This window comes from Phasianus colchicus, chromosome Z, assembly GCF_987193195.1.
Source record: "Phasianus colchicus chromosome Z, bPhaCol1.hap1.1, whole genome shotgun sequence".
NCBI classification, from domain to species: Eukaryota; Metazoa; Chordata; class Aves; order Galliformes; family Phasianidae; genus Phasianus; species Phasianus colchicus.
In genome coordinates, this window is record NC_143476.1 from 84,272,961 (window position 1) to 84,297,671 (window position 24,711).

The window sequence follows — 24,711 nt, forward strand, 5'->3', positions numbered from 1 at the left end:
CGCCGCGGGCACCGCCGGCACGGAGCTCGGGGCGGGCCGGGGCAGCGGGGCGGGCCGGGGGCAGGGCCGGGCGGGCCGGGGCGGGCTCTCCGGTTCCTCCCAGCCCCGGAACCGCGGCGAGAGGCGGTAGTGCCGCTGCAGGGAGCCCTGCCATGGCCCGGGGCTGCGCGTAAGTGTGCGGGCTGCGGGGCTGCGGGTTTGGGGTGCCCGGTTGGGGCGCGGGTGTCCTCGGTGGGCTCGGGGACAGCCCCTCCTCGCCTCCCTCCCTCCCCCGGCAGGTGCCAGCAGCGGCGTGGGGCGGCGGAGCCCGCAGCGATTCCTCTGCTTCCCTTCTCGGGCTGCTGTGCGGGGCTGAAGGGCGCGCATTCGCGTGCCGTGTCGCCAGCGGGGCAGCCCGCTGGACCCGAGGGCTGGAAAATTGCAGAGGCTGTGCCAGGGGCTCCCGTTTCCTCCCCCGTATCGCATCGTAGCGGTTGGGTGTTGGGGTGGGCTCGGGTTTCGGCTCCCGCCGTGCTGACGTTTGCTCACCGTGCCCGGCACGGCGCCGTGCGTTCGCAGCGGGACCTCAGCGCCGCAGGGCGGCTGGGAACGGGGTGCGACCTCAGCACGGGTTGGGACGGGGCCTCGGGGACGTGGAGGCGCTTGGGGGGCTGAAATGAGCTCTGGGGGGGAACTGGGTCCTGCTGAGGGCCGTTCTCCCGGGTGAGGTGTCGTGCGCTGGGGAGAGGGCGGCGGTGCTGGTGGGGCACGGGAGCGGCTGGGGGTCCTGGGTGTGCTGGGCACAGAGCAGAGGAGCCGAGGGGAGCTGATGGAGGGCAGCGCTGAGCTCTGCTCTGTGTGACAGCGACAGGGCCCGAGGGAACGGCATGGAGCTGTGCTACGGGAGGGCCGGGGGTTGGGGAAAGGCTCTGCACCAGTGGTGGGCATGGAACAGCCTGCCCAGGGCAGCAGGCACGGCACTGAGCTGCCGGAGCTCACACAGCGTTGGGACACTGCTTGCAGACATTGGGTTTGGCTGTTGCTTTGTGGAACCAGGAGCTCGACTTGGTGATCCTCGTGGGATCCCTTCCAGCTGCATTCTGATTCTATGGGGATGGGTTTTGTCCCTGTTTTCATACACTATGGACACAGCTGCATCTTGTTTGGGAGGGCTGTGTTCATCAAACCACACTATGAGGGGGAAAAGAAACAAAATGCGGACCCAGTGCAGCAGGAGCTGGGGCCCTGGGTCACACACATGAGGTTGTTGCAGCCATCACTCACATTCCCCTTTGGCAGAGGGTGATGCTGTGCTGAGTCTGATGGAGCTGCTGCCGCCAGCAGGGATCCCTGTGAGGAAGCAGGAGAGCAGCATGGCTGGCTGCCTGCACAGCGTTTGGTCTCACAGACCCACAGCCACTTTGTAAGGCATTTGTACCTTCAAGGCTTTTGGGGACAGGTTTGTTCAGTTCTCCTTTCCCTCGAATTGTGGGCCTGTGAGTTCGGCATCCTGGGGAAATTTGGGCAGTGTGAGTGGGCGTGGTTGAGGCGTGAGCTGGCTGTGCTGTGCTGCCTGCATGCAGCTAAAAAACAGCCTATTAAAACTTCATCTTACCAATTAGCACACAGCAAAGAACAAAGGAAGAGGATGTTGTGAAGAGGGAATTGTCAGGTGTATTAAATATTAAGACATTCCCTGCCAAGGTTGACTCACTGTGGGGTTTTTTGTGTGGCAGACCTGGTCAAACACCCATGAGGTGTTTAATTGGGTTTGGAGCATCACTTGATGCAGGCAGCTTTAAGAAGCGTAGCTGAGCTGCAGAGTACCAATTCCTGCAATACAGGTGGAAATATTTAAGGAAATGTTTAAGCAGAGGGGATGTTGCAGCCCATTTCTGCAGACTGTGCAATGTCCTGGCAGCATTTCTGCCCTTTTCTGGTGAGCTCTCTACACACACTTTGGGGTTTATCCTCGAGGTGCCTGGTGCAAACAGCAGCAGAGGGGTTGGTTGTTTCCTTTTGCTTGAGGCAGCACTGTGATAGTGCTGAATCATGGCTGTGTTTAGACTTTAGAGGGAAAACAATAAAAATAATGTTTGTTCTGTTTGTTTGTTTATAAATTTGGTATTGGATTTTTTTTTTTCTTTCTGCTTCTTGAAACCTCTGAGTGCAGGTGGGGTGATTGTTTGCCATCCCTTCTTCTCCTGCTGCAGGAAGATGAGTGGTGAGCCCAAATCCCACTCTGACATCTGTCTGTGCCAGCAGTGTCCCCCCCTCCTCACCCTGTGCCACCACAATGCATGTGGCTGCCACCATGGCCTGAGGGCTGGCTGCACGCTGCCATCATGGTGCTGGAGAGAACACACCTGTGACAGTGACAAGCCAGTGATGTGCGGGTCCCTTCCTCCTGCCTGCAGGCATGTGCTGCTTACAGCCTGCCTGGAGCACAGCTTGTCGTGCCCTGAAACCTGCCAGTGCTGTGGGGAGGATAGGGCAGCTGGGGACACAGGAGCAGTGTGGATTTCTGCCCCAGGAGGCAGTGAACTTGCAGGTGCTTGCAATGTGCCATGTCCCCTCTGGGATGAGCTGTCTGTACCCCACAGCCTGGTGTGATGATGGCTGCGTGGCTGTGGGCTGACATGGAGTGCCATCCCAGAAGCAGGGAGGTAGCTGTCACTTCTCTCCTGCAAAGTGACAGCTCCTGTGAATACCTCAAACCAGGCATTTTTGGGCACCCTGGAAAGGATGCTCTGGCTGTCCCTGTGACTGCTTGGGGACCAGTGTCTCCCCAGGCTGACTTAGGAGTGGCTTGTATCCTGTGGGGACAAACCCAGGGCCCCACGGTGACTTCAGGACAGGGGACAAGTTGATGCCACTGTGAGGAGTGTGTCCATGGAGCAGCCAAGCCCCCACCATGAGTCCCCCTGCCTCCTATCTCCCATCAGATGGGACAGCAATTTCACCCAAAGTGCTGGATAAACTTAATATGCAGAAGAATTTGCTCATCCCACCCCCTTTCAGATTTGCAGCTGGCAGACTGCAAAGTTCCTTTAGCGAGTCAAAGGCTCCATGCATTCAGTAGCATTTTTTTCCCTGTAGACACTTTGTAGAGATCGTTTTCCTTTTCACTACCCTATTTTGCTGCTCTTTTAAGGACTGGAAATGCTTCGTGGTGAAGACTGTGGTGTTCCATCTGCTCAACCCCTGCCAGGTGTTTGTGGAGGTAGTGGCACCTTAAACCCTTTGGGTATAGATTCCTGGCATACAGACCTGGGAAATCAGTGCAGGGTGTTGGCACAGACTTGGTGCCAGCACAGTTCAGAGCTGACAATTTGGGGCAATAGGGACTGGTCTGATGAAGGTGACCATTTTTAAACGAATGACCTCATTACAAAGGTGCTGGGGTTAATGGTGCTGTGGGTCTCGCAGCCCACATTCAGTGGCTATATCGGTAAAAATAGAACTGATCAAAAAAGGGATTTTTATTTTTACTCCATAAAGTGTGTCCTGCTTGAATGCTGCGCTTTCATCTCTGATCAAGGCACGGTGACTGGCTGTTTCCATGGAATGAGAAAGAAAAAGCTTTGCTTTGGTTCAGCTGGGAGGCTTCATCACAGCAAGCTGCTAGCACACTGCTTGTCTTTGCTGTCCTCCCTGCCTGTTTTCTTTTTTTAGAGGAGCTGGAGGTCACAGCAATGTCATCTTGAAGCAAAACAACAAGGTCGCATTCCAAAATATGTTGAAAGAGGCTTTGCGTGTGCAGGCAGCTCTCTGCATGTGAGGTGAAGGCTTTATCTTGGGGATGCCTGGAAGACTTTGCTCTGGGACTAATCACAGGCTGGAGAGTTGCACGTTGTGTTAACAAAACCCGGGAGGTGCTGGGCCAGGCACAGAGTAAGGCCCTACGTGGCACAGTTCTGCTGTCCCAAGGCTGCAAAATCATTTCTCAGCTACCTTGGCTCTGCAGATTTGCTCTCACCATGAACATTTGATGCCAGAAATGATGCTGGTGGGTTCTGAGTTGCAGCTGGTTTTTGGGGTCTGAGAGTCTTTGCATGGTGCCACTCAGCATTTTTGGGTGCTGTCTACTGACAGCATGTACAAATTATCATCCTCTGCAGTGGGACAGATGCAGGACGGTGGGCTGCCTGCATGGAGGGCTGCCTGAGCCAAGCCGCAGAGGTTGGCTTAGCTGTTGTGTTGGCTTTGCCACTATCCTGTAAGCATGTAAGCATTTTGGCTCCCTGAGTCAGTCACTGATGCTGTGCCACTGCCAGCTGTCCCTGCACTGCTATCCTTTGCATCCCCATTTCAGTGCACCAGGCCCACAGGCAGGCTGAACACATGGACTGGATTGCATCTGCTGGCTTGGACGCAGGGTTGCAAACCACTGCAAGGCAGATTGGGTGTAAAACCTCTCCTGCAAACTGCATTGCTTCACTCCTGAGTGGCAGCAGCAATGCTGGTTCCTCCTTGCGCGTCACAAATTCCAACCCATGGAGGGGGAAAAAGAAATGGCCTAAAAATAGAGCAGATTCAAAGTGGTTCATAAATAATAAACCAACCTCCTGAGAGGGTGATGACAATCCAGAGAGCCCCTGGAGCAGGGGACTGCTTTGCTGCTCTCAGTTTTAAGTGGAGTGGGAATAGAGTGGCAGAATCAGCCATTTCTGGAGCGTAAAACCCCGGAAGAGACCTAGGAAAGAAAAAGCCATTTATTTCCTCTCTCTCAGGAAACACGACAGGTTCCAAAAATCCTTTTCCCCAAATAATTTACCAGTTCTGCTCTCTGGGTGGATGCATTTTCTTTCCTCCCCTCTCAAACCTCCCAAGATAGCGCCCATACAAGGCTCAGCCTTGTCTCTGATAGCAGTAGATCTGTCACTGGCATCCAAGAACTCCCCAGTGCGGAGAGGGAGGGAGTCGTTTGGGCTATGCTCACACATTTGTAGGTCCAGAAGCACGCACAGCTATGTGCACCAGCAGCATGTGTTGTTTGGTGCTGGCAGCAACCTCTTGCCTGCTGTGGATGCCCAAGCTGGTGGAGATGGGCAGCAGGGAAGCAACTCCAGGCTGGGCATCACAGTGTCCCTGTGGCATTGCTCAGCTCTATTGGTTATGTCTAACTCTAACACCAGAGGTGTTGATATAGGAGCATGGCTTAATGCCAGTGCGGGATCTTCTACCAGCATCTCTTTTGCCCAATTTCTCTATTGCCCATTTTCTGGTGGCTGGGCTCAGCTGGCTGTGCATTACGTGTGCAGGGGGATGCGCCCCCATCCCCTCCTGCAGGCAGCATCTTGCCCAGGGTGACAAAGGCAGGGTGGCCAGAGCTGCTTCTGTCTGTGTAAAGGCTCAATGGGACTTGGCTGCGGTACAGGTCATTTAGCTCAACCTACCACCCACTCTTGCTAATCGCTTCCTAATGCTGCTGTAATCCCATTTAAAGCGTCTGGCAGCCTGGAAAGTCACAGGCACCCAGCGGAAGGTTGACATGGCCACTCCAGCACTCATACTGTGCAGCTGCATCCCATCCTTCCTTTGCTGCAGCTCCTGCCCCAGAAATCCTGTGTCTGTGTTGTACTCTGTCCTTGCAACTCTGCCTGGCAGTCTGCTCTCTGATCGTCCTTCTTGCAAGAAAAATATTCCCAGCTGCAAGATCTGCCCCAGCTGCTGCTATAAGACACATCCTGAGTGTGGTGCATGTTCCAGAGACCAACTGTTCAGGCTCACACCTGAGCATGCCTGCTTGGAGCAGAGGGCTTCGGAGATCCTCAGGTTGCTGTTTTTCCCCACAGGCTACATCCCCAGGAAGATCAGCAGCTGGGCTGCCCTGCTGCTAGTCCTGGGGCATTCCACCTGTGATGGGCTGGAGGAGGCAAAGGAAGTTGTTTAGTCCCACCCTTGCCTGTACCAAGCCCCTGCTACAGCCCAGCATCCTGGGGCTGGTATACGCCAGCAGCTCCGTGGCTCCTCTCCGCCCCTGATCCTCCTTTGCCTGGTTTTGCTCCTCACTTTCCATGTCCTTGCTTCACTTTTCGACTCTGAACCCACAGCGCAGTGCCTTGGCTGGTCCCACAGCACAGGGAAAGCGACTCAGCTCTTGGCTCTCTGAGCAGCCTCCTTCCTGGGGCCATGTACAGGGGAGCAGGCTGCAGCCAAGAAGCTTAGGCACATGCTGCTTGGGTGTTTCCAGGCTGGGATCCTGGCGTGTCGTCTGCGGGCTGTTTTGGGGCTGTGGATGCCACTCTGCATGCAGCACATCCAGCTGACAGTGTGGGGGCAATGACAGCAGCGAAATTGAGACAGAGAGCAGGTGACAAGTGATCCCTTGGTTCAGAGGTTCTTCCCAGACTATATTTATCCTCTTCTTTTTCAGAGATGTGTGCTCTGGGTCTCAGTGGAGGTGGGAACTCTCTGTTTTCTTCTCCTGAGAATCCCAACCTGGCTGTGGAGACAACTTTCTTCCCACTCCTCTGCAAGAAGTGATAGAGAAAACAAGTGCCATGTACACTTTCCTGCCTGAAAACTTCACACCGGTGAAGCAGAAGCCATCCAAGGAGTTGAGGCCCATGCTGGGGGCCGTCACGCTGGGCCTCATCCTGTTCATCGCGGCGGTGGTGGCCTGGTGCTACTACACGGTGTCCCTGCGGAAGGCGGAGCGGCTCAAGACGGAGCTGATGGAGCTGCGGGCGGATGGCTTCGTCATCAGGAACCAGCACGGGGAGGCGGTGTTCCGGCTGGCATTCCGCTCGGGGAGCCTGGACCTGGAGTCGTGCTCCAAGGAGGGCGAGATCCTGAGCTGCACGCGCTCGGACCGGGGGCCGCTCAACTTCTTCATCCAGACGGTGAAGCCCAAGGACACGGTGATGTGCTACCGCGTGCGCTGGGAGGAGCTGGCGGCCGGCCCGGCGGTGGAGCACACCATGTTCTGGGAGGACGCCCACTGGTACGGGGGCTCGGAGATGAGCACCCAGCACTGGCCCATCCGCCTGGCGGGCTTCCAGGAGCCCGTGCCCTACGTCACCAGCGACGTCTACTCTTTCCGCGACAGCTTCGGGGGCATCCTGGAGCGCTACTGGCTCTCCTCCAAGGCGGCGGCCATCAAGATCAACGACTCGGTGCCCTTCCACCTGGGCTTCAACGCCACCGAGCGCTCCCTCTTCTTCCAGGCCCGCTACAAGGACTCTCCCTACAAGCCCCCGCCGGGGCAGCAGCCCTTCCCCGAGCTGAGCTACCGGGTGTGCGTGGGCTCCGACGTCACCTCCATCCACAAGTACATGGTGCGCAGGTACTTCAACAAGCCCTCCAAGATCCCTGCTGAGAACGCCTTCCGATACCCCATCTGGTCCACGTGGGCCCTCTACAAGAACGATATTGATCAGGATAAACTCTTGCGATTTGCTGAAAAAATAAAGAAATACCGTTTCAACTGCAGCCACATTGAAATTGATGACATGTACACACAGGCCTATGGGGACTTTGACTTTGACCCTGTCAAGTTCCCCAATGTGACTGAGATGTTTGCAAAACTGAGGGAAGATGGGTTTAAGGTCACTTTGTGGACCCACCCTTTCATAAACTATAATTCCTCAAATTTTGGTGTGGGGATTGAGCGTCAGCTCTTCATCAAGGAGCCCTCGGGGCGGCTGCCAGCCATGGTGGAGTGGTGGAATGGCATTGGAGCCATCCTGGACTTTACCAACCCGGCAGCCCGAGACTGGTTCCAGAGTCACCTGCGCCAGCTCCGTCACAAGTACGGCATCTCCTCCTTCAAATTTGATGCAGGTGAGACCAGCTACCTGCCCAAGCAGTTCAGCACCTTCCGGCCTCTCTCCGACCCCAGCATCTGGTCCCGGCGCTACACCGAGATGGCCATCCCCTTCTACGAGCTGGCTGAGGTACGGGTGGGCTACCAGTCGCAGAACATCTCCTGCTTCTTCCGCATCATTGACCGCGACTCTGTGTGGGGCTATGAGCTTGGCCTCAAGTCTCTCATCCCTACAGTGCTCACCATCAGCATGCTGGGCTACCCCTTTATTTCTGCTGACATGATTGGAGGAAACTTCCTCCCCAACAAGACGGACGGAGCAGTTGAGATCCCGGACCGGGAGCTGTACATCCGATGGCTGGAGCTGTCGGCCTTCATGCCCTCCATGCAGTTCTCCATCCCACCGTGGCTCTACGACAAGGAGGTGGTGGAGATCGCGCAGAAGTTCACGGAGCTCCACGAGTCACTGGTGGCCCCGCTGCTGCTGGAGCTGGCCGGGGAGGTGACCGACACGGGAGACCCCATCATCCGGCCCATCTGGTGGATCTCGCCCCGCGACGAGGCCACGCACCGCATCGACTCGCAGTTCCTCATTGGGGACACCCTCATGGTGGCTCCCGTGCTGGAGATGGGCAAGCAGGAGCGCGACGTCTACCTGCCGGCGGGCAAATGGCGCAGCTACAAGGGGGAACTCTTTGAGAAGACGCCAGTGCTGCTCACGGACTATCCTGTCGACCTGGACGAGGTCGCCTATTTCCTCTGGGTTTCCTAACCGGCTCCTCCACCTGCTTTGGGAAAACCATGCCTTATGCTACAACTTTTTAACAAATAATAATTCTAATTGCACATTTTATTTGGGACTGGGATTGTGGAAGTGTATTAAATAGACTTCGTTCTCTTTGGGGATTTTTTTGTTCTTGTTTTTGGAGGAAGGTGATGTATTGTTTTTTATTTGGTGCAGGTGGGAGGCTGCAGTTGGGCTGTAGTAGGCAGAGTTTTCTCTTTATTTGTGAAGACTGAGTTGTCATGCAGTCAAACCTAATATCTTTTTGGTTCCGTAGGATTTTATGAGGTGAGGTTTGGTTAGTGCCTTGTGGGAGCATTTCTTGTCCCATGGGAGCATTCAGCACTGACTAGGGGGTGTGTGATGTGGGAGGGTTGCTACAGCACAGCCTGCCTTAAGTTTTCTAATATGGCAAGTATATTTAAAAAGACTTTTTTAAGAGCAGCCAACAAATTAGATTATATAGAGATACATATACAGATTTATTTCCCCCCCCTGTCGCATGGCAGTGGACTAACACTTGCCCATTTTCTCGGGTATGAGGCAGGTCAGGTTACTTGCGTGACATGCAATTATTTCAGTTGAACAGACTACGTATTGCTTGCGATATTGCTTGCATTCCACCTCCTCGCCCCTCTGATGCTGCTGCAAGGCTCTTGCCTGTGTGTTTCGCCTTGGGTGTTATTACTGCTTTTTCTGTAGTAGCACCATTCATACCAGCGTGCCCAATCAATCTTCTTAACACATTATGGTCCTGCTTTGTTCCAGGACAGTACCAGGTATTCTTTTCTTTTTTTTTTTTTTAGGACAGATGAGCTTTTAGGTTTGTTGCTGGCAGAAGGACTGCCTGAAGCTGATCTCTAAGGGTCTGTGTGCCGCTTCCCTGGGAACAGCAGGTTCTTGCAAGCGACACAAGTCATGGATGTAATGTTTGCTGCTAGCCAGCTTGCTGGTGGGTGAAAAGCACCAGCTTTTGCATTGATGGTTTTGTGCCAGTGGGTGTTCTCGCTGCACCCAAGAAAATGTTCTCATGGAGCATGAAATTAAGCTAATATCCATCTCCGTTTCGGGTTGGAGTTAGAGAAATGATAATGTTCTGTAGAGCTTTTCTGAAGCAGCCCTTCTCTCCTTCATGAAGATGCAGGGGGCTTCTTCAGCTTTTGGGCTTGTTGTCGGAGGTTTCTGGAGGGGACGTGGGGTGACGTGTTCCTGTACCCGCAGTCCCCAGCACTAGGATGGGTTAGACTGGCTCATGTCCCTCCCATTGCCTGTGTGGGGATTTTCTCAGCATTTCTCCCTCCTCCTTTTTTGTGGATGCTTTCCCAGCTTTCCCATTTGGTTTTGTTCAGGAAGATGCACTTACAGAGACACGGGCAATCTCCACTCTAAGCAACCACAAGCAGGGTTGCAGTCTGGCAGGCCTGTTCTCTGGGGCAGGACTTTCCCAGCTGTGCCCTGGCTGCTGGCATCTCTCAGCCCATTCATTTTTAACATGCCTGCTCGGAACTGAGCCACATTGTCTGGGAAGACAAGGGGCAAGGAGAGCACAGCAACTGCAGGTCTTCTTACGGGACTGGATCCAGGAGTGAATCCACTACCTAGGGAGATGGAGCAGCTTTTTGGGTAGAGTTGGATACCAGTGATGGTCTTTCTCTAAGACCAACTGCCTTTGGGTTTGCAGGAGGCAGAAAAGGAGATGCACCTATGGGTTGTGATAGTGTCCACAAGTGGAAACTCAGGTGTTGGGAGCAATATCTAAAGTGTTTTTACAGTTAGGAAGGAAGTGAGAATGTTCAGTGTGATGAATGCTGTCCTTGGAGATCTTCAGAAGCTGTCTGGACAAGGTCCTGGGCAACCTGCTCGAGGTGACCCCTGCTTGAGGCCTCCAGAGGTCCCTTCCAACCTCAGCCATTTTGTGAGTCTGTACCTCTTTGGAACCAACCTGATGTCTGATTGGATCTGCTCTGTGTCATTTTGTTTTGGCCTCAAAACCAGTCTCAGGGGAATCGTCAGGTCCAGCAGGAGCACAGGCAAGTTCCAGGCTCAGCCCCTAAGCCTGTTTCTTGTGGCTTTTAGCTGTGGAGGGCTCAGGTTTGCTCTATGGCCCCAGTACAAGTAACAGTGGCTTTCCAGGCTACAAACACACTCTGACAAGGTTTAGCCTTCCTAACAGAATCCCTTTACTGTGAAAATGATGGCAGGAACTGCATGAGTGCCTTGGTCCCCTCTTAGAAGTCAGTAAAATCTATTATACTTTGCGTGGGAGCAGATGGGGAAAGCTCGTGTCCACTGCTTCCATCCCTCAGCTCAGGTCAATCAGGTGCCAGCTGCTGAAGGAGGCAGAGTCTGGTGCTGCAGCTGGACCTTATGGGTCGGGTCGTGGTGGCAGACTGGCTGTCAGACTGGATTCTTGTGAGTTAGCCACATGACACAGGGTTCTCTTGCCAGGAAGATTTCTTTATTGCTGTAATGATCATGGTCATGATATATGTCTCTATTTCTAGTTTATAAAGCAAGCTTTTTATATTCTAACACACATAGTCAGTATATTTCCACTAACAATCAATTGGCTAGAAAGCAAGCAAATTCCATAACAAGTTTTCGTAATCAGCAGAAAGTTTATCTTATGGCTAGGTACAAAACACCCCTGTTTATTCAGACCCTCTGTCTCCTTTCCAGAGCCTCATTATCAACAAGTCGAGACTCGACGAGGCCGAGCTGACCTCTCCATCTCCCACATGGGATCTTAAAGTCCTGTGTGGCTGCACCCCAGCAGCTTTGTGCCAGGAAAGCACCAAAATTCAACAGGGCTCTGTCAGGAGGGAAAATCTCCGTTAGACCACTGTCCTCCTTCCCCTCCCTTCAAAAGAAAGAGTTTTATTGTCAAAGGTGTTTATTAACTAGTTGTGAATGAGTAAGATTATAGAGTAACCTTATTTTTCTAAATGCTGTGGTTAGGGCAGAAGTGGTCATGGCCATTCAGTGCTCCAGCTAGTAGGAGGGGGAAGCTGGGAGGAGAGCAGGGATGAAGCCCTGGAGCAAGGGCTCATCTGACTGTCACTTCCTGGGTCCATGGCACCAGGCCTTTTTGGGGACAGGGTCAGCAATGCTCCCTCAAGCTATCTCATAAGCTACTGATGCTCTCTCCATCACACTTTTTACCAAAACCACTAACACTATGCTGCAGCCCAGGTCAAGCATCCCTAAGAGCTTTGCAGATCCCTTTGCAGATCACAAGCTCTATGTGCATGGACATTTTGGGAACCAATACCCAGAGAGGTTTCTCTGGGCTACGCACTGGGTCACTGTCCAAAACCAGGTTAACTCAGCCAAGGAAAAGCCTCAAAACAGGTGATGGGGATTGGTTCAGTCAGCACTAGCAGGTGGTGAGGAGCAGCAGGTCAGCATGATGCCCATGGGATTGGGTTTTGAAGTTTATTTTGTCATGTGTCAGCTTTAGTGGGTGGTTGGATTTCACATGCTTTCCTGAGTTGGACTGCAGTGCTGGTGGGATCATTTTTAACCACTTTTCTAATTCTAATTGTTATGAAAACAGAACTGTAACTTGAATTGCCTTGATTGATAAAAAACTTTGGAAAACAAAATGAAGTTTAACTGTTGTCTGTTTATTCCAAGTGTGGTGGTAGGTTTGGGGCTTTTTTCCACCCCAGGCTTCATTGAAATTAGAGTTGAGGCTGTGGATTTATTTATTGTACTTACTGCTTGTGTTCTGAAGCTTTGATGGGTGTTTAAAAGTGACAAGCTGACAGCATTCTGCTTAGATGGGCTAAAAGTGCCCCCTCCCTCAGCACAGGCTGGGATGGATCATAAACCACCCTCCCTGAGTCCTGCTGCTGCATCACACCAGACAGTGGTGCCCTTATTTCTGCTGATTACCCCCAAATGTGTTGTCCAGTGCCAGCGTCGGGGAGGACCTGGGGTTTTACAGAAGATCTGTGGGTCTGTGTGCAGGTGATGAAGAAAGGGAGGCTGCTTGCTGCTTCCAGCATGTGCCCCAGGAAGTCACTCTGTCTGTCCTGCTGTCCCCAGGTCCCCTTCCCACACTGCTCTGGCAGGGCAGAGGGGCCAGGTAGATGTTTGTGGCTGTATGAGCACCAGAAACAGACCTATGAAAGTCACTAAGAGCCTGCTTTGCCCCACCCCGAATAATATTTTTCCTCCTCTCCCAGCACCTTACTGTATGAGCCAAAGCCTGCTTTGCGGCACCCAGACATCACCGGCACCAGACAACATATATGGCTCAAATGAGGGGGGCTTTGTCATACTGATTTTGCAATAAAAATACATTTTCTCAATACTTTGCCTTCTCCCTCAGGTGTGAGAAGCATCTGTGCACCAGATTGATGCTTGTGGGAGTGAAGCTGGAGCCCTGTGACAGGCTGGATCCAGCTTCTAATAGACTACCAGTATTGCAGGAGTCCTTCCTAGCATCTGGGGGGTTTGGGTGGGGTTTTTGTTGGGTTATTTTGCATCTTCCTAAAATCTGCAGCTGTGTCCAGTAAGCGTGCATGAGGCTCACCAGCTGCATGGAGTCTGTTTGTTCAGGGTCCCAGCTAAGTGTGAATTGGACCCTGCTGATCATGGGATGATGCCAAACCATGCTCCAGGCAGCACTCAAAAATACATTGAGAGCTGTGCAGGGAGCAGGGAGGAGTGTTAATGGTCAACTCCAAATCCCACTGAGGTTTTGGCAAAAGCTCAGTGCATTTCAAACCAATGTTGCCTATGGGTCCAGCCCTGCACAAGATCACAGCTTTTTGTAAAAAGAAGAAAAATAAGTAAAAAAAAAAAAAAAAAGACAAAAAACAGCACAGGTCTGTGGAGAGCTGTGATGAAAGGATGAAAGGACAAGCTGACAGCAACAGATTCCCTTTGATTGTGCAGCCAGTCTGGCAACCTTAGGGAAAAAACATCCTCCTCCATCACAACCAGTCCCAGAGTCCAGGAAAACTGTCATGCTGGGCTGGGCCATGCTAAATCCAACCAAGCAGAAAAAGACAGGGACTGTTTTTTTCTATTTTTTGCTACTGGGGATGGGTGATTTGTAGCTCAGCTATCATCTAATATCAAGGATAATGAACATCCCCTCCAAAAATAAAAGCATAAAGGCAGCCTGGGGTGAGTGATGTTCCCGCGTCACCAGTCCCTGCAGCAAACACAGTGCTTGCTCAGAGCTGGGAATGCTAAAAAACAACAGAGACTGAGGCGTTGTGAGGAAAACCAGATGTTCCTCCAGCAGTGCACATCTCAACAAGGACAGGCACAGGAGGAGAGCATATAGGGATGGGGATTTGGAGAGGGATTTCTGCAGCCAAACAGGCTTGAACTCTCCCTGAGGGAGATCTGCTAAGGGTAGAGCAGCCTGAATCATCCCCAGGAGCTACAGTATACTTGAAGATGCTTTTTTTTTTTTTCCCCAGCCTGTGATTCAGGAGAGCAGCAGACCCGTGACTGTGCACCAGAGCACACAGATATGGGGCAGGGATGCTGCATGAGGAGGCTGGAACCCAGCTTCCCACCATGGGCACCAGCAAGGTTTGGGTGAGCACCACAGAAAACCTCAATTTTTTTCTTACTGAATCAACAGCCAGAGGAGCTTGGCTGGGGCTCACTAAGACCATTCTGTCCCCAGAGCTCATGGGAGGAAGCCAGTGACCCCACATACCAACATGAATCTGAGTGTTGGTTCCCAATCCTGCAGCATGACAGACCCATTGGTGAGGCCGTGGAGCCTGAGCATCAAACAAGCTCCGGAGTGACTGTGCTGCTCTCAAGTCCCACATAAGCTCATAACATCAACCAGCTCCAGAGCAGATCTCTAAAGAAAGAGGTTATCTTCTTGTTTGGGCCAAGCACAGCTTTACTTTTCAGGTGCCTCTAGCAGCCCATCAAGGTTAGGGAAGGAAACTGCCCGTTGCTTTGGGAAGGAACATCTCAGCCCAGAGACCCCAGGACTCTCCTAAACGTCTCAGTCATGTCACATTTAAATTTCTCTTAGCTTAGAAATAAGTAAGAATGAACTGAGAGTGGAGGGCATTTCAGAGGTAGCCCACTTTCCCCAAGCTCATGGGTGCTGTTGAGATGCCTTCATCCAGGAGAAGTCATGTCTGTGGGATGCTGGCTCAATGAAATCTTCTCTGCTCATGTTATGGGAGTGGGAGACTTCACCAAGTCTTCACCTGCAATCTTTGTGGTGGTTAGACTGCAACCTTGAGATCTAACCCAGGCCGCAAAACACAAACAGATGCCTTTAATGGTCTTCACCCATGCATGACTTACTGCTAGTTTTTAGTCTTGACTGCTACTGAGACTTCATCAAATGCTTGCAGACTTGTCTGAATACACAACAGAGACATGTTTCTCAATAATTTATTTCATTAATAGGAAGAGATGATTGCCACAGTATTAAGAAGTGCTAAAGCTTCTTTCTGCTATCTTGGATAACCTCATCCGAGGAAATGGAAACTCACCTTGCTTCAGCACCCATCTGATATACAGGATGAAAATTTGGAGCCACCCCCTTTGGGTTAATCGTGGGTTTTTTTATTTTTATTTTTTTCTTTTTAAGAAAGTTCTCTGCTTCAACTGCCTACTCCACTAAGCAAATGGAGGTTACAAGCATCTTATGGGAACAACTGCAGTACAACTGCCTGTAAACCACTGACAAATGTCCATATAATATGCATGGCCTTTCTCGATGAGAAAATATTAGAAGGGGAGAATCTCCATCACTACACTTTCGAAGAGAAAGAAACAAGATGTACATCCAATATGTTGAATTAAGTTACTCCACTGCAATAGCAACACTAAGAGAGGTGACCATATTTCTTCTTACTTAAATGATTATACATTTCTACTTCAAAAACTATTAAAATTCTGAGGTCATTCAAATAGTGTTCACTAGTCCACAAAGCCGTCGTAAAGCAGGTGGAGGAGCCAGTTAGGAAACCCAGAGGAAATAGGCAACCTCGTCCAGGTCGACAGGATAGTCCGTGAGCAGCACTGGCGTCTTCTCAAAGAGTTCCCCCTTGTAGCTGCGCCATTTGCCCGCCGGCAGGTAGACGTCGCGCTCCTGCTTGCCCATCTCCAGCACGGGAGCCACCATGAGGGTGTCCCCAATGAGGAACTGCGAGTCGATGCGGTGCGTGGCCTCGTCGCGGGGCGAGATCCACCAGATGGGCCGGATGATGGGGTCTCCCGTGTCGGTCACCTCCCCGGCCAGCTCCAGCAGCAGCGGGGCCACCAGTGACTCGTGGAGCTCCATGAACTTCTGCGCGATCTCCACCACCTCCTTGTCGTAGAGCCACGGTGGGATGGAGAACTGCATGGAGGGCATGAAGGCCGACAGCTCCAGCCATCGGATGTACAGCTCCCAGTCCGGGATCTCAACTGCTCCGTCCGTCTTGTTGGGGAGGAAGTTTCCTCCAATCATATCTGGCAATACAAATGGATAGCCCAGCATGCTGATGGTGAGCACTGTAGGGATGAGAGACTTGAGGCCAAGCTCATAGCCCCACACAGAGTCACGGTCAATGATGCGGAAGAAGCAGGAGATGTTCTGCGACTGGTAGCCCACCCGCACCTCAGCCAGCTCGTAGAAGGGGATGGCCATCTCGGTGTAGCGCCGGGACCAGATGCTGGGGTCGGAGAGAGGCCGGAAGGTGCTGAACTGCTTGGGCAGGTAGCTGGTCTCACCTGCATCAAATTTGAAGGAGGAGATGCCGTACTTGTGACGGAGCTGGCGCAGGTGACTCTGGAACCAGTCTCGGGCTGCCGGGTTGGTAAAGTCCAGGATGGCTCCAATGCCATTCCACCACTCCACCATGGCTGGCAGCCGCCCCGAGGGCTCCTTGATGAAGAGCTGACGCTCAATCCCCACACCAAAATTTGAAGAATCCACATGTATGAAGGGATGAATCCACAGAGTGACCTTAAACCCATCTTCCCTCAGTTTTGCAAACATTTCAGTCACATTGGGGAACTTGACAGGGTCAAAGTCAAAGTCCCCATAGGCCTGTGTGTACATGTCATCAATTTCAATGTGGCTGCAGTTGAAACGGTATTTCTTAATGTTTCTTGCAAAATGTAGAACTTTATCCTGATCAATATCTTTTTTGTAGAGGGCCCACGTGGACCAGATGGGGTATCGGAAGGCGTTCTCAGCAGGGATCTTGGAGGGCTTGTTGAAGTACCTGCGCACCATGTACTTGTGGATGGAGGTGACGTCGGAGCCCACGCACACCCGGTAGCTCAGCTCGGGGAAGGGCTGCTGCCCCGGCGGGGGCTTGTAGGGAGAGTCCTTGTAGCGGGCCTGGAAGAAGAGGGAGCGCTCGGTGGCGTTGAAGCCCAGGTGGAAGGGCACCGAGTCGTTGATCTTGATGGCCGCCGCCTTGGAGGAGAGCCAGTAGCGCTCCAGGATGCCCCCGAAGCTGTCGCGGAAAGAGTAGACGTCGCTGGTGACGTAGGGCACGGGCTCCTGGAAGCCCGCCAGGCGGATGGGCCAGTGCTGGGTGCTCATCTCCGAGCCCCCGTACCAGTGGGCGTCCTCCCAGAACATGGTGTGCTCCACCGCCGGGCCGGCCGCCAGCTCCTCCCAGCGCACGCGGTAGCACATCACCGTGTCCTTGGGCTTCACCGTCTGGATGAAGAAGTTGAGCGGCCCCCGGTCCGAGCGCGTGCAGCTCAGGATCTCGCCCTCCTTGGAGCACGACTCCAGGTCCAGGCTCCCCGAGCGGAACGCCAGCCGGAACACCGCCTCCCCGTGCTGGTTCCTGATGACGAAGCCATCCGCCCGCAGCTCCATCAGCTCCGTCTTGAGCCGCTCCGCCTTCCGCAGGGACACCGTGTAGTAGCACCAGGCCACCACCGCCGCGATGAACAGGATGAGGCCCAGCGTGACGGCCCCCAGCATGGGCCTCAACTCCTTGGATGGCTTCTGCTTCACCGGCGTGAAGTTTCTGGTCCAATGGGTTTCTTTGTCCTCTCCTTCTTGAATTTTTCCATGTTTTTCTTTGCGGTGCGTAATCTGACTTTCCATGACGCCTTGGTTAGGAACCTTGCTGCTTATTTTTTTCTATTCCTGTTGAAAGAAGAGCCACAATACTGTGTGAAAGTGGTGCCATTCTCCTTTCCAAACTTCTTCACTCATATCTGCTGTGTTCGTTTACAAAACAGAGGATAATAAACAGTGAAAATAGGGAACTAACTCTTTGTAACAGCCCCAGATCCTTGTGGATCTCCAGCCCTGTGGCTCCAGCTCTCTTTGCTCTGCGCTGTTGCAGCCTGCTCGCAGGTTGCTGAGCTGAGTTTTTTTGGAGTGGGGTGATGCCAGAATTCCTATGACTATCACCTGGCTGTGACCATATTGCATCCTGTCCAGAGAGTCCAGAGAGCAGGGCTGAGGAGAAGGGCTGGGGATTGTGGCTGGACAACACAGTTTGATCAAAATTTTTGTGTTTTTATATGGAATGTTTGTTCTGCCAGGTTTTCCCATCTTTGTATAGAGAATGCAGAGCACTGCTGTCACACAGCATGTCACCAACCCATCTCACTCCACCTGGGGAAAAGGATATTTCCCTTCATCCAATCCACCATTTCTTGTCCTTTTAAAGTCGTGTAACTCCCAGGGCACGTATCTTACACCAAGCCAGAATCCATGCTGCAAAAGGGGTGGAACATATGTAGGCACAGAGTTTGTGATTATGGTTTTAGACTGGAATTGTTGCTAGACCAGAAAAAAAAAAAGCCAAAAACCTTAGTTTGTCAAGAAATGCACAGTAATGCCATACACAGCTCAGCTGTATCAAGAGCTGCCAAGATCCCAGCATCTGAAAAAGCATCCAGTGGCAGGCAGCAAAAATGGCAGAAGATGGAGCAGATGACACAAGTCTGGGGATCTGTGCAGTCTGATGCACCCTCAGGACCCCAAATTTGCAGAAGCAGAGTGTATGGAGGGAAAGAAGAAAGAAATTCATCTTGCTTAGCACAGCATTCCCCAGCAATATATGTCGGGAATATTTACCCGCACTGCTGTGACATCAGTACCTAAGTATATGGAGATGATTAGCTACCCAGGGAGCCATTAGAAATACCAGAGGTCACTGTGTTTGGTATTGATCACAGCAGCCTCCCTGTCACCAAAAGGAGACACTGGGGTATTTTTCCAGCAAGCTGTCAGGATGAGCAATGCTTGGCTCTGAAAAAGAGCCAGAACAGATAAAAGCATCATGGGCAAATATCGCTGTTGTGGAACCCTTCATTTGGGAAGGGACTGCAGAAAATAGGAAAAAGAAAGGTCGTAGTGCCCCAAAGAGGTAGCAGCCTGGTCTCGGTGTGGGATGGGGGCAGTTTGGGTACAGGTTGGGTTACACGCACACTAGGGCGCGCTGCCAGGGCTCGGGGCTGGCAGCAGCCCTGGGATTGGCCCCGCTCCCGGCTCAGCTCGGGTTGTTTCCAGCGAAACCATGGTGTGTTTGAAAAACAAGCTCCTTGCTTTGAAGATGTTTTTGTGTACTCAGCTCTGAGTTGCCGCCCTTGAGTTTTCTTCTTCCTCCTTCCTTCCACTTCTTGCCCTCCCAACCCGCCTGCTAGCTGGGATTTCTCTAAGATGAACTCCACCGCTTTTCAGAGAGAAAAAAAGAAAGGGGAAAAGGGATTTTAGGACTTCCTCCTTTTTTCTTTTTCTTCCCCTCCCCTCCCCTTGCCTTGCCTGCCTTACCCTGTCCTCTCCTCTCCTCTCCTCTCCTCTCCTCTCCTCTCCTCTCCTCTCCTCTCCTCTCCTCTCCTCTCCTCTCCTCTCCTCTCCTCTCCTCTCCTCTCCTCTCCTCTCCTCTCCTCTCCTCTCCTCTCCTCTCCTCTCCTCTCCTCTCCTTTCTCTCCTCCTGCTCTTCTCTTCCCTTTTCTTCCCTTTTCTTCCCTTTTCTTTTGTTCCCTTTTCTTCCCTTCCCTGTACTCCTCAAGGAGCCAAACCCAGTACACAGATACAGTGGGAGGGCAGAGCAGACCATGGGCATACTTGCGCTTCATTTGGGCTGGTTTACTGAGCACTGCCACATCAGCTGTTCTGCTGTCCTCCACAAGGAGCCCCGAGGATACAAGCAGCCCTTAATGTGTGCAGATTAAACATTGACATAGCTGCCACCCTTGCAAGCAGAAACTGAGACAGGACTTTAGACCCTCTTAAACAGGAGTTAAAGGGCATCAGGGGATGAAGCACACAACACACAGGGAGAAGAGAGCCACACACCTACACCTTGGTGCACCCACAGACTTCTGCCCCTTGCAATGCTGCTGAGCACTTGGCACACATGGCATGAGTATGCCAGGTCTCAGCTCATGTCTCAGCTCATGTCTCAGCCATATGATACCTAAACCTGGGCTTTGGGGCTTCACAGTGCAGGGAAGGAGCTCTCAGTTGTGTTTGCCTGTTCCTGGTGCAGGGGGAGTGAACCTCCTGACATGAAATAATCCCATATTTAACTAAGGGGAATGTTTATTATGTGAAGAATCCATTTATAAAGGATTATGAAGACACCACAGCACTGCTGTCAGGCACCTGCAGGCAGAGTATACAGCACATTCTGGCCAGAAGAGCCATCGGTAGCTAGCTGTAAGTCACACTCATAAACAAACCATTGCTCTATTAGCTCTTCAAGAACAAATTATTCACCAGCCCCACTTCAGCTGCTCGAAGTAGGACTTCTCTACACCAAACACACCCCAAGCAGAACGCAGTTCTCTTCAGTTTCCATCTTCCAGCCGGCACACGCGGAATGCTGCCCGTGCTGGGATTTAGGGCTGCCCGATCAAGTTTGACCCCGCTCCCTGTGCGCTTACTTGCTGCGAGAGAAGAGGTTCCGCTGTCGCTGCAGGCGGAGAAGGAGAGCGAGGGAAGGTCAGGGCTATCGCGCAGCTTAGCTACAAAACCAGCAAAACTTAGCGAGAAGGGACCCGCCGGGGACGCAGGCATTGCCAAGGGCTGCGGGAGGTCTGTGCACGGGGAATGGGCGCTGATGTCGCTGCGCTGCCTGCTGCACCGAGAGCTGATAGCTCGTCTCACTGTGATCGCTGCTGGCTCGTGCCTTTGCAAACACTCCCCCTAGAGCCAGGCGAGACCAGGTCACGTCTGGAGCAGAAATACTTCTTAGAGCTTTCCGTTCCTCAGAGCCCCTCGCGTATGGGAATGGAGCAGTTTGCTGCACAGTCGTTCAGTTCTCATTGAAACAAACCCCTCCTTCCCCATTCGGCAGAAAGAAAATGCAGAAATAATTTCCTTGCTCAGCGCAGGGCTCTGCTTTAAGCGGTGTCTGAGCCCAGCGTTCCCCTGCATCCTTGGGGAGCAGCTCCATCTGCCGAGCCAGACCGACCTGGGTGCCGCAGGGACGTCCTCCAGAACGGTCCTTGCCGGGCAGGCCCGGGTGTGAGGAAATACTGGGAGCTCTGGAGGTTCCCGGTGGGGAAGGGGAGTGTACCCAGCCGCTCTGAGAGAGTCGGTGCGCTGAGCTGGCACCAGATGAAGGAATAAGCCAGGAGCTGGCTCTGGTCTGGATTTCCTAGCATCCAGACCTGAGCTCCGTGGAGGCTCTGTTTGGAGGGGAAGCCCTGCCTGCTCTCCTTGAGGCAAAACAGCTTGTAGGCTCTCACTTCTGCTTGCTATTTACTTGTAACGATGAGCCAGAGGCTCAAATGCTCCATGGAATAGAATCATAGAATCACAGAATAATTTGAGTTAGTAGGGACTATTGCAGGTCATCTGGACCAATTCCCCCACAAGGAGGAAGGATGCCTCAGTGTCACAATGTCACAGCGCAGAGCAGAGGGGCAGGATCCCCTCCCTCACCCTGCTAGCCTGCACGACCCGGGTGCAACACCTCACACTCGGATTTGTTGAACCTCAGGAGGTTCACCTGGCGCACTGCTCAGCCCGTCCAGGTCTCTCTGGATGGCATCCCGTCCCTCGGCCATGTCGACCGCACCACGCAGCTGGGTGTCATCCGCAAACTGCTCAGGGTGCCCTCCGTCCCACTGCCCGTGTCACTGATGATGGCATTAAAGAGCGTCAGACCCAGAACTGAACCCTGAGGGACAGCACTTGCCACTGATCTCTAACTGGATATGGATCCATTGACAACCACTCTTTGGGTACAACCTTATGGGAAAGTATCTTCTGCCTTCTGTGTTCTTGGAGACCACGGATTTTTGTGGTGGATTTTTCCTATACATAGACACCAAAAACTTCCAAGTGATCAAAGACTTCACAGCGGAGACAACCATGATGTCCAGCTCCCTTAGTTTGCTTCAATAATCACAGATTCATAGAATACCTCGGGTTGCAAAGGACCTCAAATAATCTAGTTCCACCCCTAAAACATTTATCCAACCTCATCACAGCAATGAAAGCCCAGCTCTGAAGTGGCTGTAGATGGAGGGATGGATCATGTTTAGCACCAGGCAACCAACCAAGGGACACTGCCACAAAGCTTTGCCTGATCACATGCAAGAGACTTCCCTGAAACCTATCATGCACTGATTAATGTTACCATGCAAAATGAAGAGGAAAATGCAACGCACTCAACAAACTGAGGATGGAGCCATGAACAAGGCTGTTCAGGGGATGCAGGTCAGCAAGGACCAATTGGACACTGAAATGACGTGACTGGGAGCCAGCAATTATGGAACTATCCTTCTCTCCATGCGAAATACCCTTCACTGCATGGAAGAGACCACAGCTTGAAAGTTGCTTGCTCCCTCCTAGGGAAGTTTAGGAAAAACCATGGGAATATTATAGAAGAGACTAAGCTGTGCTGTCAGCCATTCAATGCACTGTGGAAGAATGGGCTCTTCCACAGAGAATTCTGTATGTGAATTCTTCCCTACATGTATAAGAAATAAGGCCAAAGTGGTGTCTGAGTTTTGTAAAAAGGATGTGCTTTTAAAATGCACAGGAGCAGAATGATGATGTTCTCCACATGAGGGATAAGAAAGATCTGCTTTCTGGAGACCCAAAGATCTCAGTGGCTGATGTTAAGCTGGTTTGTTTCAGTACTTCTATGCTGACAATTTTCCTGCACGTTAAATGCCATGGTATTTTGGGCTAGGCTCTCCTCCACCCAGTGTTGGTGAGGACAGGCTGAATATCCTGTACCTCACTATTGCCAGATAAAAGGTGATTTTCCTCTGGTTGTCGTGTTAATTTGTTTCTGTGGGTGGAGCACATATCCACCATGTGCCTGAAAGAGGATGGGGACAGCAAGGGAAAGCTCCCACATACTTCAGTGTCTCTTGATGACAGCCAGAGTTGATGGCATCAGACCTATGGGAAGGTGAGCTGAGCTACAAGTTACGAAGGAAGTGAACAAAAGAAGTGAGCATGGCTTATCAGCACGTGGGAGAGGTCATTAGAAGCAAGATAACTTTCACAAAGCTGAAATCCCACCCTGATGAAAAAAGATAGAGTGACACACCCATGCCATCAAGGAAATGTAAATGCAAAAAAAATAAAATAAAATGAAGTGAACAAAAGGTGATGTAAAGGTGCTGATGGAGGTAGGTATGGGCAACACTTCCCTCAAACCACCAGTGTGGATGCAGCAAAAGCACAACAATGTTTTGGTCACATTAGAGCAGTAGTGAGGTCCCCATCCCTAGAGGTGTGAAGAGATATGTGGACATGACATTAAAAGACATGATAAGTGATGGAACTCAGTAAGTCATGCAGATGGTTGGACTTGATGACCTTGGTCTTTTCCAAAACCCAGATAACTCTGTAATCCTATGGTCTGTGGTTTGCAGGGGTGATCTGAGACACCACAGAGCTGAACACACCAGCACTGGACTAAAATTTGAGATGAAAATGGCAGGAAAATTTTAAACCTCATTATTGTTATTTCTCAGTTTTCCCTCAACAGCCACTCTGAGTCCTCACCAGATTCAGGCCAGGGGACTGACCCAGCATGGTCATAATATGTTAAAGTGCCACGTCAGGGCAAGGGAAGGACACCTTCTTGGCATGGCTCAGAAAAGGCTTTCTGGGTGTTGAAAAGCAACAGTGATTCAGTGAGTTGGGAGATCAGAAAGCGTGGTAATGCATTGGAATCGGCTGCCCAGAGAGGTGGTAGAGTCACTGTCCCTGGGCATGTTCAATAAACGTGGAGATGTCACACTGAGGGATGTGGATAATGGATATGCTGGGGATGGGCCGACAGATGGACTAGATGATCTTAGAGGTCTTTTCTAACCTTAATGATTCTATGATTCTGAGCTGTAGGATTAGGTAGATCAGAGACAGCCTTTTTGATGCTGGGCACAACACAGCCTCTCCATGTCCCCATTTCCTTCATGTAAAATGGACCAAAGACCCAAGAGGAGAAAAGCAGGTGAAGTACTGGTTCCATGGGAAGGAATGATAGGATGACTAGCTGTAGAAGAGCACAGCAACCTCTGCACCAGGATATTCATGGAAACATTCTCCAACTGCCTGCAGTGCACCTCCATTCTGGAGAAGGAAAGCAAGGTCCTTCCTCTGCTCCTCTGCAGAAGGGACTCTCTCAGTGAATGCAACAGAACATTCATATTTTTTACCTTAGAGCAAAGCAGTAATGTGGAAAAGAAATTAACATACGCGCTTTTAAAAATTAAAAACACTGGTGTTCAGTGCAACTTGGTGCATTGCCCAGAAAAGTCCTGCAACCACATTTCTGCAGCATTTTCCGTGAGTGCAGCACGATGATCAGGCAGGAGCAGCTTCACAGGGGGCTCCTGGTCTCATGGGCAGAGCAGGGAGATTCGATGCTGATGCCATCCAGCACGAGAGCCAAAGGAGAAATGGAGTGCCTTTGTACAAGAGGCACCTCTGCGGTTAATGATGGATGCAGAGGGGAACTGCTCCAGCGAGCAGGTGGGACAGGGAAGTGCAGCGAGGGGGGGGGCTGATAGAGAGCATTTCACTGACAAAGTCATTCTTCAGGCCTTCCCGGCTGGTGTTTCACCCAGCTGCTGCTGCTCGGAGAGCAACGTGGGGCTTTCCCTAAGGGCACAGCTCAAACTGACGCACGCAAAAACCAGCCCTGAAGAGCCGACGACCCCGACAGCGCCCGCCCCAGCCGAGCGCACGGTTTGGGAATCCCACGCCCCTCCACACTTTGCCTTCTCTCCCCGG

General features: G+C 51.9%; 2 protein-coding genes across 2 annotated transcripts; one reads left to right on the forward strand and one right to left on the reverse strand.

The window, feature by feature from the left end:
• Positions 1-78: 78 nt before the first annotated feature.
• Positions 79-12,139, forward strand: LOC149913150 (alpha-galactosidase MYORG-like). Its single transcript, XM_090132277.1, has 2 exons — positions 79-169; positions 6,359-12,139. The coding sequence occupies exon 2, from the start codon at positions 6,486-6,488 to the stop codon at positions 8,520-8,522; it is 2,037 nt and encodes a 678-aa protein (XP_089988403.1). The 5' UTR covers positions 79-169; positions 6,359-6,485; the 3' UTR covers positions 8,523-12,139.
• Positions 12,140-14,910: 2,771 nt separating this feature from the next.
• LOC116239233 (myogenesis regulating glycosidase) lies at positions 14,911-20,757 on the reverse strand. Its single transcript, XM_090131821.1, has 2 exons — positions 20,391-20,757; positions 14,911-17,634 (listed from the first exon to the last, which is right to left on the reverse strand). Exon 2 carries the CDS (start codon positions 17,590-17,592, stop codon positions 15,496-15,498), a length of 2,097 nt encoding a protein of 698 aa, XP_089987947.1. The 5' UTR covers positions 17,593-17,634; positions 20,391-20,757; the 3' UTR covers positions 14,911-15,495.
• Positions 20,758-24,711: the final 3,954 nt, after the last annotated feature.

Bases quoted from the DNA above. Each gene is read 5' to 3' on its own strand.
- LOC149913150 (XM_090132277.1), top strand. From the start codon at position 6,486: ATGTACACTTTCCTGCCTGAAAACTTCACACCGGTGAAGCAGAAGCCA.
- LOC116239233 (XM_090131821.1), bottom strand. From the start codon at position 17,592: ATGGAAAGTCAGATTACGCACCGCAAAGAAAAACATGGAAAAATTCAA.